We start from the raw sequence: 16,351 nt of genomic DNA on the forward strand, positions 1-16,351 counted from the left end.
CAAATCAAAATATTTAAAGGGGTCATATGGCGCGAATACAAGTTTTTCTGTGTCTTTGGTGTGTTATAAGTTGCCCACACATGTATTAGACACGTAAAATTGCAAAAATTAAAATGTTGAAACAAAAGATGCATTCTATCTAAAAGCAAGTGATCACCCAGACATGCCTGAAATGCCTCATGTAAACACACCCCGGCAAATGTAAGTCACTTCTTAACATGACATGACGAAGACCGCCAAAATGTTAACGCATGTGAAGTGGGAGTACTTGTAAATCTCATTGTATCCTCACCGCCACAGCCATGTCGCGTTGATGTTGTTTGTCTTGTTGCGAAAATAAATACTCTTTGCTTGCCCTGCCTAAAGATGAGACAACTAAAAACAAATGGTTACGTTTTATTTACAACACTGTTCCAGAAAAGTACAATCCGAATGTTCAAGTTTGTGCAGCGCATTTCACCGAAGATCTTGGCGTAACACTGGTTACATGTTACTATATTATTTACCAAGCTCTTTCTATCTCACACAAACTCTGTATGATGTATATCGCTTTTTGTTTATAGTCTTTATAACGTCGTATATAAAAGGTAAAACAGTTAGCTATAGTTTTTAACTTTTTCACATACTATTTTTTAAATAAAACCTTACCAATCCTTTACATCCTGCTCAAGTAGCGCTGGCAAAGTTGATGTAGGATCTTCATTTTCCGTATCAGATTCGGGCTCGAATTGATATAAGGAAGTACCGAAGACATTTTATCACCTGTCAGTACAATTGCTTTGGAACCTGATGTTCCGAATATGGTTAGAGGCGTTACTTTTCCCTCACACGCTTGCAGTATTCCACCAATCACAACGCACTGGTTAACTGGCCAATCATAGCACACCTCGCTTTTCAGAGCGATGAGCTTTTCTAAAAATTTGGCGCGTTTTAGAGAGTCGGGGCAAAGAGGAGTTACAATCATGCACGGTATGTGGAAAATACAGAGTTTTTGAACCTTAAATCGTGTATACACATTGCATTACATCTAAAACAAACGATAATATTCGTTTTTACCGTGTCATTTGACCCCTTTAATTATTTACACAAAGTAATACTTAATAATACCAATAAACAATGTTGGATTTTGACAGTAAAATATTTTCCCTTGAAAGAAGGATGGTACATAAAAGAAATCTGTACAACCTGTGTTCTTATTGCTGTCAAGTCAATTCATGCAAATGACAAATCATAATAGATGACAATTGTGGAAGGCTGAAATTAGCAAATGGCCAAACATGGACTAGACAATCTCATTGCAATACTTATATTCTAAAACCTTCTTTAGAGGCCCACAGATATAATTAAGATAATCTTTTCCCATCTGGTAATATGCAGCTCTCTGTCTTCTTTGTCTCATCTCTCTGTATGTACTTCTTGTTATATATCCTCTGATTTCTAACAAGCTGTTCATGTCTTTTTGTCTTTCTCTAAAGTAAAGTGAAGGTGCTGTATGGAGGCACCGAGCTATTTGATGATGAGGTGCGGAAGACCTTCCATAGTGATATGCTGCTGGCTTTGTTCAGCGGTGGCTGCATTGCTGTTCTTGTGTATGTTTTGACTTCCTTTTCCGGTAAGATGTACAAAAAAATATTTTAAAATAATTAAAGGCCGTGAATTACAGTAAAATTGCTACAGTTAAAATATGGTGCGGTAAAGAACAGATGACAGCGTTGGATAATTTAATATTTTAATGCGATATTATTACAATACACAATTGTTACTTGTAATAAAGCCCACATGTAGATAATTTCGCATTACAGACAATGCAAGTTGTTACCATGAATTATTTTCAAAACAGTTATGGGTCTATTGGCTACACATAAGGCTAATAGGTGTTTGTTACCAGCTATCTTTCTCTACCTAATCTTATTGGTAACATTACTTTTGTAATCAATTTATCAAACTTGCTAATTAAGACATTACCAGGGGCGTCAGCCTGGGCGCCCAAATGCAAAATCCTTTCCCCTTCGTCCATTCGTGATCACCTCCCCTCTGTCCAGCCCCGATCGGGAGGTGGTAAATCTGGATATGGGCCAATAATCCCCCCGGGCTTGTATTCACCTGCATACCCAGACGCTATACACCATTGGATATAACCACATGAATCACATCTTAGGTTACCTGACGAAATAGTGTTTTAAACTGAAAATATAGCTTTTGGATTTCAGTTTGTGTGTTAGCTTTGATAATTGTGTGTTAGCATTGAGGTCAGGTAGGCAGGAGGTAAGGCACTTTTTGAAAAATCCTCTTTCTTTTTGGGGAATTTGGATTTAAAATACATTACGGATTATTCGTACACATACCCGTTTTGTCCAGTAAAACATTACAAACATTTTTCGATTTGTCTGTTAAGACATAAACATTGTAGTCACGACTAAAGGGATTTCATGTATCGAACAGCATGTGCCAAACAATATTATTATGATCTGTTATCACTCTGAATCACAAATGGATTACAAAAATAATATTCCAAATGTGTACATCTAATGCAAGTGATTTTGAGATGAATCTGATTTCTTGAATTTGCACATGCAGATGTTGTTGAGCTGCCATTCAGACAGAACGCTTCTTTGCATCTAAAAACGCGAGATGCAGTGCTCAGGCATGATTTTTTTAAAAGTGCGAGGGTCTCGAGACCTCTCTGCCATATTTCCATGCCAACTTGCTACTGTAAACAGATACTGTAAACCAAATTCTTCTGATTGGTCCATTGCTTTGGAACTGACATTGTAAAGAAGCCCTTTTGCTGAATATATACAGAAATTCTTTTAATTTGACATGTCATCTTAAAACACGCCGCTCATGTGTGAGAGGCTGCAAAAGACGCAAGATGCAAGGGTAATGGTCATAAATGAAAGTCAAACGCGTGTTTGCATAGAAAAACAATGGAAAAGTAGCGCATTGGAATGGAAAAACACGTTCTGTGTGAATAACCCTGAGGTGGTTCTTTGTGCAGTATGACTGCATCAGACACAGCTGTAAGCCTGTTCTTTTACTGATTCTATTTAAAACACAAGAGAATATATTGGGCTTGTCAGTAAATGCACAGCCTTAGATGTTCACCCCAAAATGAAAATTCACCCTCTTGTCATTTTTTAGCCTGTATGACTTTCTTTATTCTGCAAAAAATAAATGTAAAATGTTGGTAAAAGAAAAAAGTTGGTGCCCATTTTGTAGGGTCCCCAATTGCAAGTCAATGAGGACCAACGTTTTTCTTTACTTACATTTTACAAAATATCAAATTTTCTGTTCGGCAAAAGAGAGAAACCAATACACGTTTGAAATGTCAAGAGGGTGAGCAAATGATTATAGAATTTTCATTTTGGGTTGAACTTTAAAACAGTACCAACTGTGGCTTTGATTGTGTGCAATTCATCTTGTAAATCTGATCAATTTGACTGTCTCATCATGACTCCACACTTGATTTTCTAAGTAAATTTAGGTAATTTTATTGTTTCTCAGGACAGATTTGACACAAGTCTTACTTTCTCACAGCTGAGCAGGTAACACAATGAATCACAATAATGGAACATTTTTGTACTTTTACATTTTATGTATTTTTTATTGTGATGCTTTTTCATGTTATATAATATGACCTCCTCCAATGTGTTCTTCACCTGTATATCATCCAACCTTACCACAAGTGTAAGTTTTCGATTGTTCGTCATTCGCACAACACTCACCTTTACCAATGCTTTGCTTTGTTCGTGACAATAGAGAGCTCTCGAAAACAGTGGGTCCACTCAGCTTGTACTCCAATTTCTAACTGTTTGTTCCAAAACCTTTAGTGCTCTCTCGGCTACAGCACTTTCTGTTAATTCAGGGATAAAAACAGGAATCTATGGAGAATATCTACCAATGCTCTGAAACTCTGCTGTTGCAAAGTAGGCAAAAAATACCAAGAATTTTTCTTTTGAATACCAAATCTAAATACTTTGATTGTGAAATGGGGAACGATACAGCACATTTGACTAAAATAACAAAAGCAGGAACTAGACTTAAATTGATAAGTCTTAATCACCATCTTGTCTGGAAGAACAAGGAAGAAATATCTGGAAGAAATGTATGACTTCAAGTGAATGGGGGCCAGTTAACAACATATTTCAAAATATCTTCTTTTGTGTCCTGCGAAAGAGAGAAAGTCATACGGCTTTGAAATGATAAGAGGGTGAGTAAATAATGACCGAATTTTCAATTTTAGGTGAACTTTCATATTTTATAGTGTGACAAATGCAAAGGATTTTTTGTAGTTCTTTTTTCACCTTCGTTTTTTTATCTTTTTATCTCCCAATAGCAAGTACTCTGATTGCAAGTACTATATTTATAAAGAACTGATGACGAATTCATATTAATTGGTATGATCTCATTCATTCGAAGAAAACATGTCCCGGTAAACAACAGTTTTAAAGCAGCTTCCTTGGTGTTCCCTGAAAGATTTTCCTTTGATCTGATTTGTTTCTTTTCAGTATTTTTGACATTCTTCGGCTTGGCTAGCATCGGCCTGAGCTGTCTTGTTGCACTCTTCTTATACCATGTGGTGTTCGGAGTGCAATATCTCGGCATTCTCAATGGAGTGGCTGCCTTCGTCATAATCGGAATTGGTGAATTTTAAATGAAAATTCAATTACATTTTACATTTGCACATTTTTGGGGTTTTCTCATCTGAATTGACAGATTCTTTCCTTTTTCTCTCTTTCCATAGGTGTGGATGATGTGTTTGTGTTCATAAGTACCTTCAGACAGGCAGCCCACCTGACTTGTTCAATACAGCGTATGATTTACACAGTAAAGACAGCAGGCAGAGCCACGTTCCTCACGTCCTTCACAACCGCAGCAGCATATGCTGCCAACACTTTCTCACAGGTGCACTCAACAGAGCGAAACAAACATGACTAGACAATTGGTTTTCGAAAAAGAAGCAAAAAATTCAGTTTAAAGAATGCATGAGAAGTCTTTCTGGGTGAAAAGGTTTGCTTTCAGGGCACTATATTTTCTTCCTGACGTCTACATGAAACGTTTAGTCAACAATTCTTGTACCGAATATAAGATTTTAAACTCTGGATTGGTATCAATTTGTATGCGCAAGCATCATGCTTTTAATTGGTGTAGCATTGCGAACCAATTTATCAACACAATCATTTGCAGTTTGGCTTTTATGAAGCAACGAAATAATACAATTAAGCAGTAAAATAATAGAGAGACGATCTCTCCCATTGTCTGGAAAAACATCTGTCGGGCTTGATGCAAGTTCCATACGCAATGACAGACACACAAACTGCACTTTCTGTTCAGTAAATCTAAATGGATTCCAGACAATTAAGTAATTTAGCTACAGTTTGGCGTTGAATCAGTTCTGTGGAGACTAACTATTATTTAGAAGTAAAATAAATCTATTGTAACAATTCTCAATCATCCAGACCCGATAACAATTTTATAACAATAGTCACAATTAAAGAAAATAATTAATGTGGAAATGCGTTTTCTGTGTTGATTTAATTCTATTCAATTTTATTTATATAGCGCTTTTCACAATATGGATTGTTCCATAGCAGCAATACAGGAGAAAAACTGAAAAATACACAAAATATGTAAAACACAGCACAGTGCATGGTGTTTATAGAACAAGCAAGATCATTCTTATAAATAATATGTAATAAATGCAGTCTCCCAGTGAGAAAGCCAGCCAACAATGCCCTGTGGCGAGGAACCCAAACTCCAATGATATAAATAAATGGAGAAAAAAAACTCGGGAGGGCCAGATCTCCTCTGACATGTCACAGCTGCACTCAGTTACTTTGATTCAAAGTTACTGAGTAAATGTTTATGAAGAATAGGGAGAGCTTATTAGTTGTGATTTAGGAACTTTCATTTGTTGAAACTCTTTGGGTCTATAATTTTTTTATTTAACCGCTGTCAGTCAACAGAGGATATTATAAGCAGGGAAAATAAAAATGGCATAATGTAACTGAGTGCAGTTATAACTTCAAACTGCTGTCATGTGATGTAAGTTTAGCATTTACTACTATTCATTGTAAATTTAGCATTATGTGATAAGTTGTCCGTCTTTGCTCTTGGTTGCAGATGAAATTGACCTAAATGTTGCTATTAAAGTTGTAAAATGGCAAAGCTCACAGAAAATGATTAAAAAACATTACCTAAATCTCCTTAGGTTGGTAACATTTTCAGTAGGTAGAGGGCCTTGAATAAAACAAATAATTTTAAAAATTATTTCTGATTTTATTTTGTAACCTTAGAATCCACGTGACTGTTCATGGTACAGTTGTTATTGTGTTTATTGTTTGGTTGATCTTAGATCCAAAGTTTCAAATGATGAAACAAGCTGCAAGAGTGTAATACAGACAGTCAAACGATTCTGAATCTTTCAAGAGTGATCCTTGCTTTTGAAGCAGTTGGATTATCTGTCATTCTGATTATTCTGTCACCAACTCATGTTTATTCAGTATTTTCGTAATGAAAGTCATCTCTAATAATTATCTAATAAAACAAAGAAGTTAACTCCTGACCTTTAATTCTTCTACATGCATCATTAGATTCCAGCTGTTCATGACTTCGGTCTGTTCATGTCCCTCATTGTGAGCTGCTGTTGGCTATGGGTGTCCATTCTAATGCCTGCAGCCCTTTGCATCTGGACGCAATGTGGAAGTGTCCGCTGCAATGCCTTTCCAAAATGGTAGGTTTCCTATATATATTCAGCCCAATTTAAAATAGTTTAAAAGAGTTAAAGAATTTAGTTAAGTTACTTCTTTCTTTCTTGACAAAAATGCACCGCACGTCATCTTACCGTGTATGCAATATTCCTAGTTATGTGATAGCATTATGTGATAATCATATGTGAGTCACTAAGTAAATCACTAAAAAATCATTTAGGATGTTATGTTGCGCCTTACACAGAGCGTGTGTAGTTTTTGAAGCACAGGTCATACCAACTCTATCTCACAACAAAAACATCGTTTTTTTTACGATGAGGCTAATTTTGGCTAAATCGTATGAATACCAACAATTTAGCCACCTCTTAAATAAGCTACGAATTCCTGTGAGATCAGGTTGGTCATATAGACCAGGTTTAATCAGGGGCGGACTGACCGGTAGGACATTCTGTCAAAGTCTAGAACGGGCGTCCCTCCGACGGCCTACGGCCGTGTCCAGGGGCGGCCTGGCCATCTGGAGCACCGGAACTTTTCACTTGGGTTGGACAGACAGACATACTATAAACCCGAATGCACGCAACGCGATGACACATTACATACAACATCCCCCCCCCCGTTGACAGAAATGGTGGAGGGTCGATGTGGCCCGAATAATCCAGGGCCGATTTTGCTTCTTAGTCCGCCCCTGGGTATAATACATATATTTAATTATTGATTTAGACAGAAACATTTTTATTACAAGTGTGATATTCTTCGGAAATGCAACATTAAGCAAAGATGCTTTTTTTCTGGATTGAATAAAGGTGTCTTCTTCTGTCTGGTTTTGAAAAGCACTTTATTGCTATTGAGCAACTCAATTTTGCTATTAACACAGATTACTTTAACCTCAACAGGTGGAATACTGTAACTAAACTCTCAGGCAGCCAAAGCCCTCTCTCAGATGATGATGATGTAGCTCTGTTAACTGTAGAAATGGACCCAGGTAAAATAGACACATTATTGGTCATTCACAATGGGACAAGCAATCACACAAAGTGAAAAGTGTGCCTGGAATAAACATAAGAGCCAGTCAATTTCTTATGGATTGATTGACCTGTAAAATGTGATCTGGTGGTTGAAGCGGAGAGGTTGAAATAAAAAAAAAGCAATTAAAAATTGCAATTGCAATAAATGTGTGTATAGATGTGAGTATAAAGGAAGACAATACCTTAATACTGTCAACTTTGGTTTGATGCTAACTTTGAAAGAAACCACGCACAGTTAGTGTACACAAATTATTGAATATCGTTTTCCTGTCTTCTGTTACGGTCCAGGTGTGTATGACTCAGATTCAGATGTCGCCCTGCTGTCTCTCTCTGTAGAAGCCCCCTTGACTGTGTCCACCGACGGAAGTGTTGGGATCATAAGTGCCCACCTTCAGAGGATACTAAGACACTGGGTGGCTGAGCCTGTAGTGAAGAAACGGAAAACAATAATAGGTGAGAATGTTTCTTTGGTGATAAATATATGGAGGATTTACAGAGTATGTCAATAAACATGGCATGCTTTCATAATCCCTACATTAGTTAATCATCTTTAATGATATAGTCTCAGCAGGTACGCCCACAGACCACAGGGTATTCACTAACCGTATGATGCACATTTCAAACACAAATTGCTAAAGCATGGCTGAAATCTTGGCTGGCATCTAAGAAACTTCCTGACATCAGAGAGCACAAGCTTCAACCAGTCATTTTTAAAAGAAAATAAGTACAAACTGGACGGGGCTTGACCAGAATGAGCATCAGTGAAAATCATTTGTATCATGTACAGTGTTTACTGCTTTCTGAACATACTCTCTAAAAGAGGACTTGTTACACAATCACACATTTTTGGGGGTTATGGAATTTCAACACATTGTGTTGTTAACACATAAGGGGTCATTTTGGGACAACACTTAAAAATGATTTTTTTTAAAGGGGTGCTGCAACATTCTGGCTTCTTTGCAACATTCTGTCTTCTCATGGTTAACATTGTCAACTTGTCAAAAAACAAGTTGGGCGTATTACGTATTTTGTGCTCTATACACTCCCCCACCGATCGTCCAGGTTTCTGAAGGTTTTTTCGAACATGCAAAACTGTTTTGTAACAATGTTTCTTAGTCCCTTATTGGACAATTCTCCCGGAAAAGCATGCGGCACGCCCACGTCGCAGCAAGGAGAGCCGGAGTAGGAGCATCCGCAGAAGTCACTTTCACTTGTATGCAGGAGAGAGAGAGAGCATATGTTCGCGAAGTTCAGGTGTTTGTTTGTTCACTGCATTTGAGTGATGAATGTTATATAAACGGTGGATATAACACTGGATTTGGAGATCATTTGTAACGGATATATGGAGCCGTCCCAGCACTAAAAGATGCCGGACATGAACCGCATGCGGTGAGCGAAACTGAACTACAGCACGAGGAGGAAACACATCGTCAGATTAATCCCTTAGTATTTTGTACAGTATGCACACCGATTGCCATCAAAAAACAGACGTATGACTTAGTTTGACTTACCGCGTACAATTCATAATTGGGATCTTTTAGCACCAAGATCGCACCATCTATTAGTTTCAAATGATCTCCAAATCCTGCGTTATATCCGTTAATATAACATCCATCACTGAAAAGCTGTGAACAAACAGACACACCTAAACTTCAATATCGAGAGAGTAACCAGCTGCAGCGAAGCCCATCTTGACGCAGCACAGATGATCTTAATGGTAAGCAGGTCTAGCTCGTCGGTTGACTCGTGGGCAGGCTCTTTCTTTCGCCTTGCCGTGCTTTTCCGGGAGAATGGCAAATATAAGGAATATTTCTGAAAGTTTTTAATAATTCTGGATCCCTGTTTCGCCACAGGGACAAAGCTTTCTGCAATTTTAAAAACAAAATTGATTCATTATAAAGCTACAAAGTGCTGATGTATGTTTACACAAAAAAGAACAAGGCCTATAATGATTTTTCAACTAATACATACAATAAACAATTTGTGAACGAGAAAGATGAAAATGTCCCTGCTGTTTTGTTTTAGCAAGGCATTAATCTGTTTCTTAGTCTCAAGGTCAGCGTGTTCACAGTTCAAACAAAAGAGCCATGAACGCCATCCCTTATGTGCTTATTAGGATGGCAAAGCTTACCAAGACATTTCAGCAAATTTCCATTGTTTAAATGCATAGTAATAGCAGCACATGCATGTCAATAAGCTAAATTAGAGTCACATTTTCCCAGGTCACAACTGCTTTTTTCTTCTATGCGGTGATCAGCCTGAGCGCTGTTTATACAAAGGCTGTGTAATTATAGACTCAGAAACAGTTACAATGGGGACTCATGCATTATGTAGAATGCATTTTAATCCCAGCATCAGCTTTTTAAAATCAACATCTTCCACATCAGCAATATCTGTACAGGTTGTGATGCTGCCTCATACACATGCATATTTAATGATGCTATGAAACGTTTGAATCATATAGACACTTAACTGGTTTTACAGTTAGTAATTTAAATAGTAATGTTTCTTCATACTTAATTTTCTTTTTTCCCTGTTCCTATTGTTTTTGTGCAAAAAATCCATTCTCTGTAAAGCTGCTTTGCCACAATGCAAAACTGTGTAAACGGTAATAGAAAAAGAAGACAACATTTTGCTCTCTCTTGTTTTGAAGGTGTGTACGTGTTGACTCTGTTGGGATCCGTCTGGTGCTGTTGTCTCCTGCGGCCCGCCAGTCACGCCCCTGTGCTGTTCCACCGAGATACAAACCTGCAGCGACTCCTGGATCTCCGCAGCAACCTAAGCGCCCAAGGGATCTCCTGCCATATGTGCTCGGGTGGGGCTTTTAATCAGTAAAGAATTGATTTCTTGAATATACTCCAGTGAATCATGGAAAACAAATGCCTTGACTCATTAATGCCGCTTTATTTCATTAGATAACAGATCCACGCAGTTGCCTGCATGGCAAGATGCACTTCAAGTAGATTAAAGGGCCAGCCAACAAGCCGAGGCATTTGGTTTTGAGAAATGATGTTATTTGAGTGCTTGGATTACTTTGTAATCATTTCATTAAAATTTCATTTACCAACGTTCAAATATTAATAATCAGATGAGTCCAAAGTCAGATACCACTAGTCTTCCATTTGTGTTGCAACAGTTTTGGAAAAGCATTTTTCCTTATCTAAAATGACTGTATTCCTGTGTACAAGCCAATAATGGGTTTGGGTGATGAGTGTTTGACTCAAAGGTCTGAGCTTTATTCAGACCAGTCAAGTTCTTTCACTAGACTGAATCAAAAATTAGTTTTTGAATCTTGCTTTGTGCACAGGGCATTGGAATAGAAAACTGCCGTTTCCAAACTGTTGCTATAATATTAGACGCACACAACTGTCTTGGAAATCATAACATGCCGTAGCATTAAAGGAACTGTAAACCCATAAAAACATTTGTCATCATTTACTCACGCTCAAATTGTGAATATGTGTAAATTTATTTGTTCTGATGAACACAGAGAAAGATATTTGGTGGAATGCTTATAACCAAACAGATCTTGGACCCCATTGATTACCATAGTAGGAAAAATTACTTTTTGTTTTGTTCTGTTGAACACAAAATATATTTTAATGAATGTAGGCCAGCAAACAGTTCTGTGGCACTTTTGACTACCATTGTCATTTTTCCTACTATGGTAGTCAATGCGATCCAAGAGATGTTTGGTAAAAGCATTCGTCCAAATATCTTTCTCCATGTTTATCAGAACAAATACATTTATACAGGTTTGAAACAACTAGAGAGGGATTAATTCATTACAAATATTTCATTTTTGGGAGATCTATCCCTTTAATATTTGTGCTCACGAAAATGACTGAAGTAGTAAGTTCTGTTCGTTAGAAGGGAACGTTCCAGTACATACACAACCCTCCATACACAGCATGCAAACAAAATTTGTGTAAAATATGATGATTTACTGTATGTTACCTCAGCATGACTTGAAAATATCTTGTGCCTGTGCTTTTAGAAAAAGACAAATCTAAAAAACAAAAAAAAGTTATATTAATTTAACTTTAAACTGTAAAATAAAGTGGAATTTTACTGTTATTTAGAGATTGTTAATTTGTTGTTAAAATAAATGAAAACGGTCAAAAAAACGTTAAATTACAGAAGAAGACTGCAAATTTATTAGAAAAATGTTATTTTACAGTTTACATGATTTCAGTTTTTTACAAGATTTCTTATATACAGTTTATTTTTTTTGAATAAAGTCAAAAATTATCAAGTAACAGAAAAAGATAACAAAATTACACAAAAAATTGGAAAACAATTTAATGTATTCTGTAATTGTACAGGTATTTTTTCTCCAGATTTCAGAAAATGTTTTTTTTACAATGTAACCTTTGTTGCTGATTTTCTTACATTTCATTATTTTACAGCTTGGTTTATTGCTACAAAAGCAGTTAGCACTATTATTATGTTTAATCGCCAGAGGAGACTCCCCCCGTTTGAGCCCCCCCATCTTCCAAACAGATTTTCTACAGTACTAGAGTATTACAACTCCTGGAGTTTTATTTTCTTGCTACAGTCGCCACAGGCATGCTTACTGGGAGACTATTGACGATTAAAACAAAACAAATATTTTATTAATATTATAAATTATAGCATATACTTAATAGCATGTCTTAATAACTGGCTGTCATTTTCACAGTTTGATATGTAAAGTGAAAATTCAACTTACACGTTATTTTAACATTAAACACACGGATGAGCCAAAACATTATGACGGCCTGCCTGAAATGGTACTGTGCTTGTCTTTCGCATTCTGCCAAACCAGTGCCATCCGCCGGGGCATCATTCAGGTCCTGTAGGTTGTAACCAAACTTGTTGATACAGCACATTGTGCAGATGCTCACTTGGATTGAGATAGAGGCCAGGGCAACACCATGACCTTTAAACAGTTTGAGTATGCAGTTTGACAGATGCTTTAATCCAAAGCATTTAAGATATACATTCGATTCGTACTTTACGTGTTTTTGCGAACACACAGCCTTTCGCACGATTAAGAGTTAAGTTTTAAGCTAAAATAAATTGAATATAAATTGAATATTTGCTTTGCTTTCTTTGTTTTATGTTGTTTTATACCTGTTTAAATAAAAAACTTCCAGATTTTAATGGTCACAGACTTTAAGAACACAATGTATATTACACGTATGAATCAAACCTAAGGTTCTTTTTACTACTTTCAGCACATGCACCCAAGGCACTTACGGTTGTGTATTGTTTGTATTTTATCAATTGCGATTTTTATTCCACTTACCGAGCCTGCTTCTAGTCTATTCCCAGATTCAATTTCCAAGGAATAAGGTAGTTTGTATTACCATAGTTTAACTACATGGTAAAACTAGCTGCTAATATAAAAATATGGTAAACTTAACCAACATATAATAGTTAAGATATGCTTACTATATTTAAAATATGGGCTTTTAATGAGATATAAGCAAATCACAAGTTCTGTCCAAAATGTGCACAGTATTTTATAAGAGGAATTAAAACGTTAATTTTATATCAAGTATTTGATTTCTAACCTTAAGAATCTGATTCCAGAATAGGATTTTGGATCATCAATCCTAGTTTTGACGCTATTTTTAGTGAAGATTTACTTCCTAATTTTTGAAGTTCATTCTTGGTCATGCATTATCACAAACATGTACTGTGTGATACCTTGCCACAGTGATGCTATATTCTAATAACCACATGAATCTGAATGCTACATATGGGACACAACATTAATTGGATTGACTGACCTGTTTCACTGTCTCACAGGTGTTTTTATGGAGCGACCTCATAATCTGCACAGCACTGCTGTCTCCACAAGCTCTACCTCAGGAAAACATGCCACAATTCCAAACCAGACCAAACCAGTATCCACCAACGCAGCACCGACACTCACAGGTTTCATTCTCTGCTCTATGACTGTATGATGAATGGCTGAAAAAATACCCACACCTGTTTAAAGTTTGTTTTAGAAATATCTTCTCCTGGAAAAACTAGGTCAGATACCAGATTAAAGTGGTCAGGATGCTAAATGACTTCTAGGAGATTCTACAACTTTGTTATAGATGCCACATTTAACAATGTTACTTCCGTAAAATGTTATTTTTCAGGTGGTCTTTTCACTGTTTATGTCTTTAAACTGGATTTGGGTTCCCCTGTCCCTGTATATCGCTATTCACTGACTGCCAATGTATCTGCACCATGGCAAGCATCATCAAGTGGCCATGGGGATGTGCCATTCTTTCAGGTCTGTAGGCAAACACAAAAACAGCTATAATCATGTTGCTATTTGAATATTTTCTAATAAACAAAGCAAAAAAATATTTGTTCACACAGCTGTAAATAGCCATTTTCTTGAAAACAAAAGCATAATTATGGCTGGCAAATGTGTTTTATACACAGCTTAATACCTTCACGCATTACAAAAAATATTATCTGCTAATGCCGCAATGCTTTCAATGCACGCAATCTTTTCCTCACCCTCCAAATTCCATCATCCTTCGAAAAATTGACACGACATTATGTCTATGGTGTGTGTTCATATCACCTCAGCATGCTTCAATTGCCCTTATAGCCCCATTCCATCTGAGCAGACAAACACTGATCAATGTGTTGTCACGGTAACAGGCCTACAGAAGTCCCCATAGCAACTTCAGCACACGGATGACTGTGTGTGTTTCTCACGCGTATCACCCCCGCCCGAGATGGATGCTTACTCTGCGATCATGTGACGGCACCCGGCGCTGGATGTCGGAGTTTGAGTTTTATGTGGCTTTGGATGAGCAGCAGAACAGCAGGTGTGGGACACGTGACTTTCTGAGGCATGGAAAATGGAAATCATGTTTTATGTGCATGGCAGGGTGGAAAACAATGACAGATTCTATAATTGTTCCACAGACTATATCAAAATATTTAGAAATATTAACTGCAATGATTGGTCGTTGAATCAAACGATCACGTTTCATCCTTAAATAAAGGATTTTTTTTACTTTACATAAAGACAAGAAAACTGTTATTTGACATTGTTTTCTTAATTTTTATTTAAATAACAATTAAAGGGACAGTTCATTTACTCACCCTCGAGTTGTTTCAAATCTGAAAAATTATTTTTTGTTCTGATGAACACAGAGAAAGATATTTGGAAAAAATGCTTACAAGTAAGAAGTTCTTGGCCACCATGTGAGGTCTTATTTATTTTTTAACCTACTGAAATTTCCAAATCCATCTTTTCGGAACTCAATGTGCAATGGGCTTCACAAAGAATGTTTTCCTACTATGGAAGTCAATGGTGGCCAAGAACTGTTTGGTTGCAAACATTCTTCCAAATATCTTTCACCGTTTTAATCAGGACAAAGAGATTTACACAGATTTGGAACAGCTTTAGGGCGAAGAAAAGATGACACAATTTTGTGGTGAACTGTCTCTATTACAGGTCATTTAACTTTTAATGAAAATACATTTTCTTTACATTACAGTAAAACACATTTTAATTATCACATATGTTGCATCACAATGCAAAATACAAATAATTTGAAAAAAAAAAATTCTTAACATGTTTATTTGAAGAGTTTGGTTCCAAACTGAGAACTCTGTTTTTCAAATTTTTCTAAAATCGTGATTATATTTATGTATTGTCACAATTTGGGTGAGACACAAGGAGAGAGGACCCAAGTGCAGACAGCGGGTTAACAAAAGACTAAAATTGTAAAGACAAAACAAAACCCGCGAGGGGACAAAACAAGAACAAGGGTATAACCATGACACAGAACCAGGAACATGAACTAACTAAACTAGAAAGGACTAAAGATAAACATTGACATTGGGTACAATTAACTGGACTAAACTACACTGAACTCAAACAGGAACTCATTCAGCACATGAAACTAAATGAACCAGCACAAGATAGAGAACACAGGGGCATTAAGTAAGGGCTCAAATCAAAAGGGAACAGGTGTAGGGCATGAAATCAATAACAAGTAGTAATGAGGAAACGAGAGGGTGGGGAGCCCTGAGACTATGGAAGGCCATAAGGGCCAAAATTGCCTCTCTCCACATAGAACATAAGGATCTGCCATGGTTCTGCCTCCTCATGTCCTGTCTTTCCTGGTCAAGTGGCAGACTTGCCATGAAACCATGACAGTTATCAAGTTTTTATTGTGTTCATAGCTGTTTCATTTGAGTTATTATGGCTTAAATCAAAACAAACCAACTGCGGTTTGATTGATATTAATTTGAATGCACAATAAAAAAACATGATGTTTGAAAAATTTGAAAAACAGTGTTATCTCATTTTGAAACCAAACTCTTCATTTGCATATATATGCACATATTCTTTACATGTTTTGTCTGATTCATTCAGTTTTACTCAGACAGCTTTGTCTATATTTTAGAACTGCATTTCTCTTTTGACAGGAAGCTCTATTTTGCCCAGCACACGATCAGTCCATACCCCAGTCGTGTGTGTGCGGAGCCACCAGGCTGTGTGTTCAGCCTTGGGCCCGATGGACCCACTCAGGGCCGTTTCTATGCACCACTGCCACCAGGTTAACTCTTAAGATTGAAACGTGCAAACATTATTGTCTTAAATGT

General features: G+C 36.8%; 1 protein-coding gene across 2 annotated transcripts in view; it reads left to right on the plus strand.

Annotated features, from left to right (window-relative positions):
• disp3 (dispatched RND transporter family member 3) overlaps positions 1-16,351 on the plus strand; it is a 54,470-nt gene that overhangs the window by 25,313 nt on the left and 12,806 nt on the right. Inside the window, exons 4-14 of one of the 2 annotated variants that reach the window (XM_056729589.1) lie at positions 1,476-1,612; positions 4,509-4,643; positions 4,745-4,905; positions 6,594-6,733; positions 7,604-7,692; positions 8,024-8,188; positions 10,389-10,550; positions 13,532-13,660; positions 13,873-14,009; positions 14,390-14,559; positions 16,175-16,305. In XM_056729589.1, coding sequence (XP_056585567.1) covers positions 1,476-1,612; positions 4,509-4,643; positions 4,745-4,905; positions 6,594-6,733; positions 7,604-7,692; positions 8,024-8,188; positions 10,389-10,550; positions 13,532-13,660; positions 13,873-14,009; positions 14,390-14,559; positions 16,175-16,305 — 1,556 coding nt within the window. The remainder of the gene's footprint in view (positions 1-1,475; positions 1,613-4,508; positions 4,644-4,744; positions 4,906-6,593; positions 6,734-7,603; positions 7,693-8,023; positions 8,189-10,388; positions 10,551-13,531; positions 13,661-13,872; positions 14,010-14,389; positions 14,560-16,174; positions 16,306-16,351) is intronic. The other variant, XM_056729590.1, reaches the window with a different exon arrangement.

The sequence above is a fragment of the Triplophysa dalaica genome, chromosome 18 (genome assembly GCF_015846415.1).
Source record: "Triplophysa dalaica isolate WHDGS20190420 chromosome 18, ASM1584641v1, whole genome shotgun sequence".
NCBI lineage: Eukaryota > Metazoa > Chordata > Actinopteri > Cypriniformes > Nemacheilidae > Triplophysa > Triplophysa dalaica.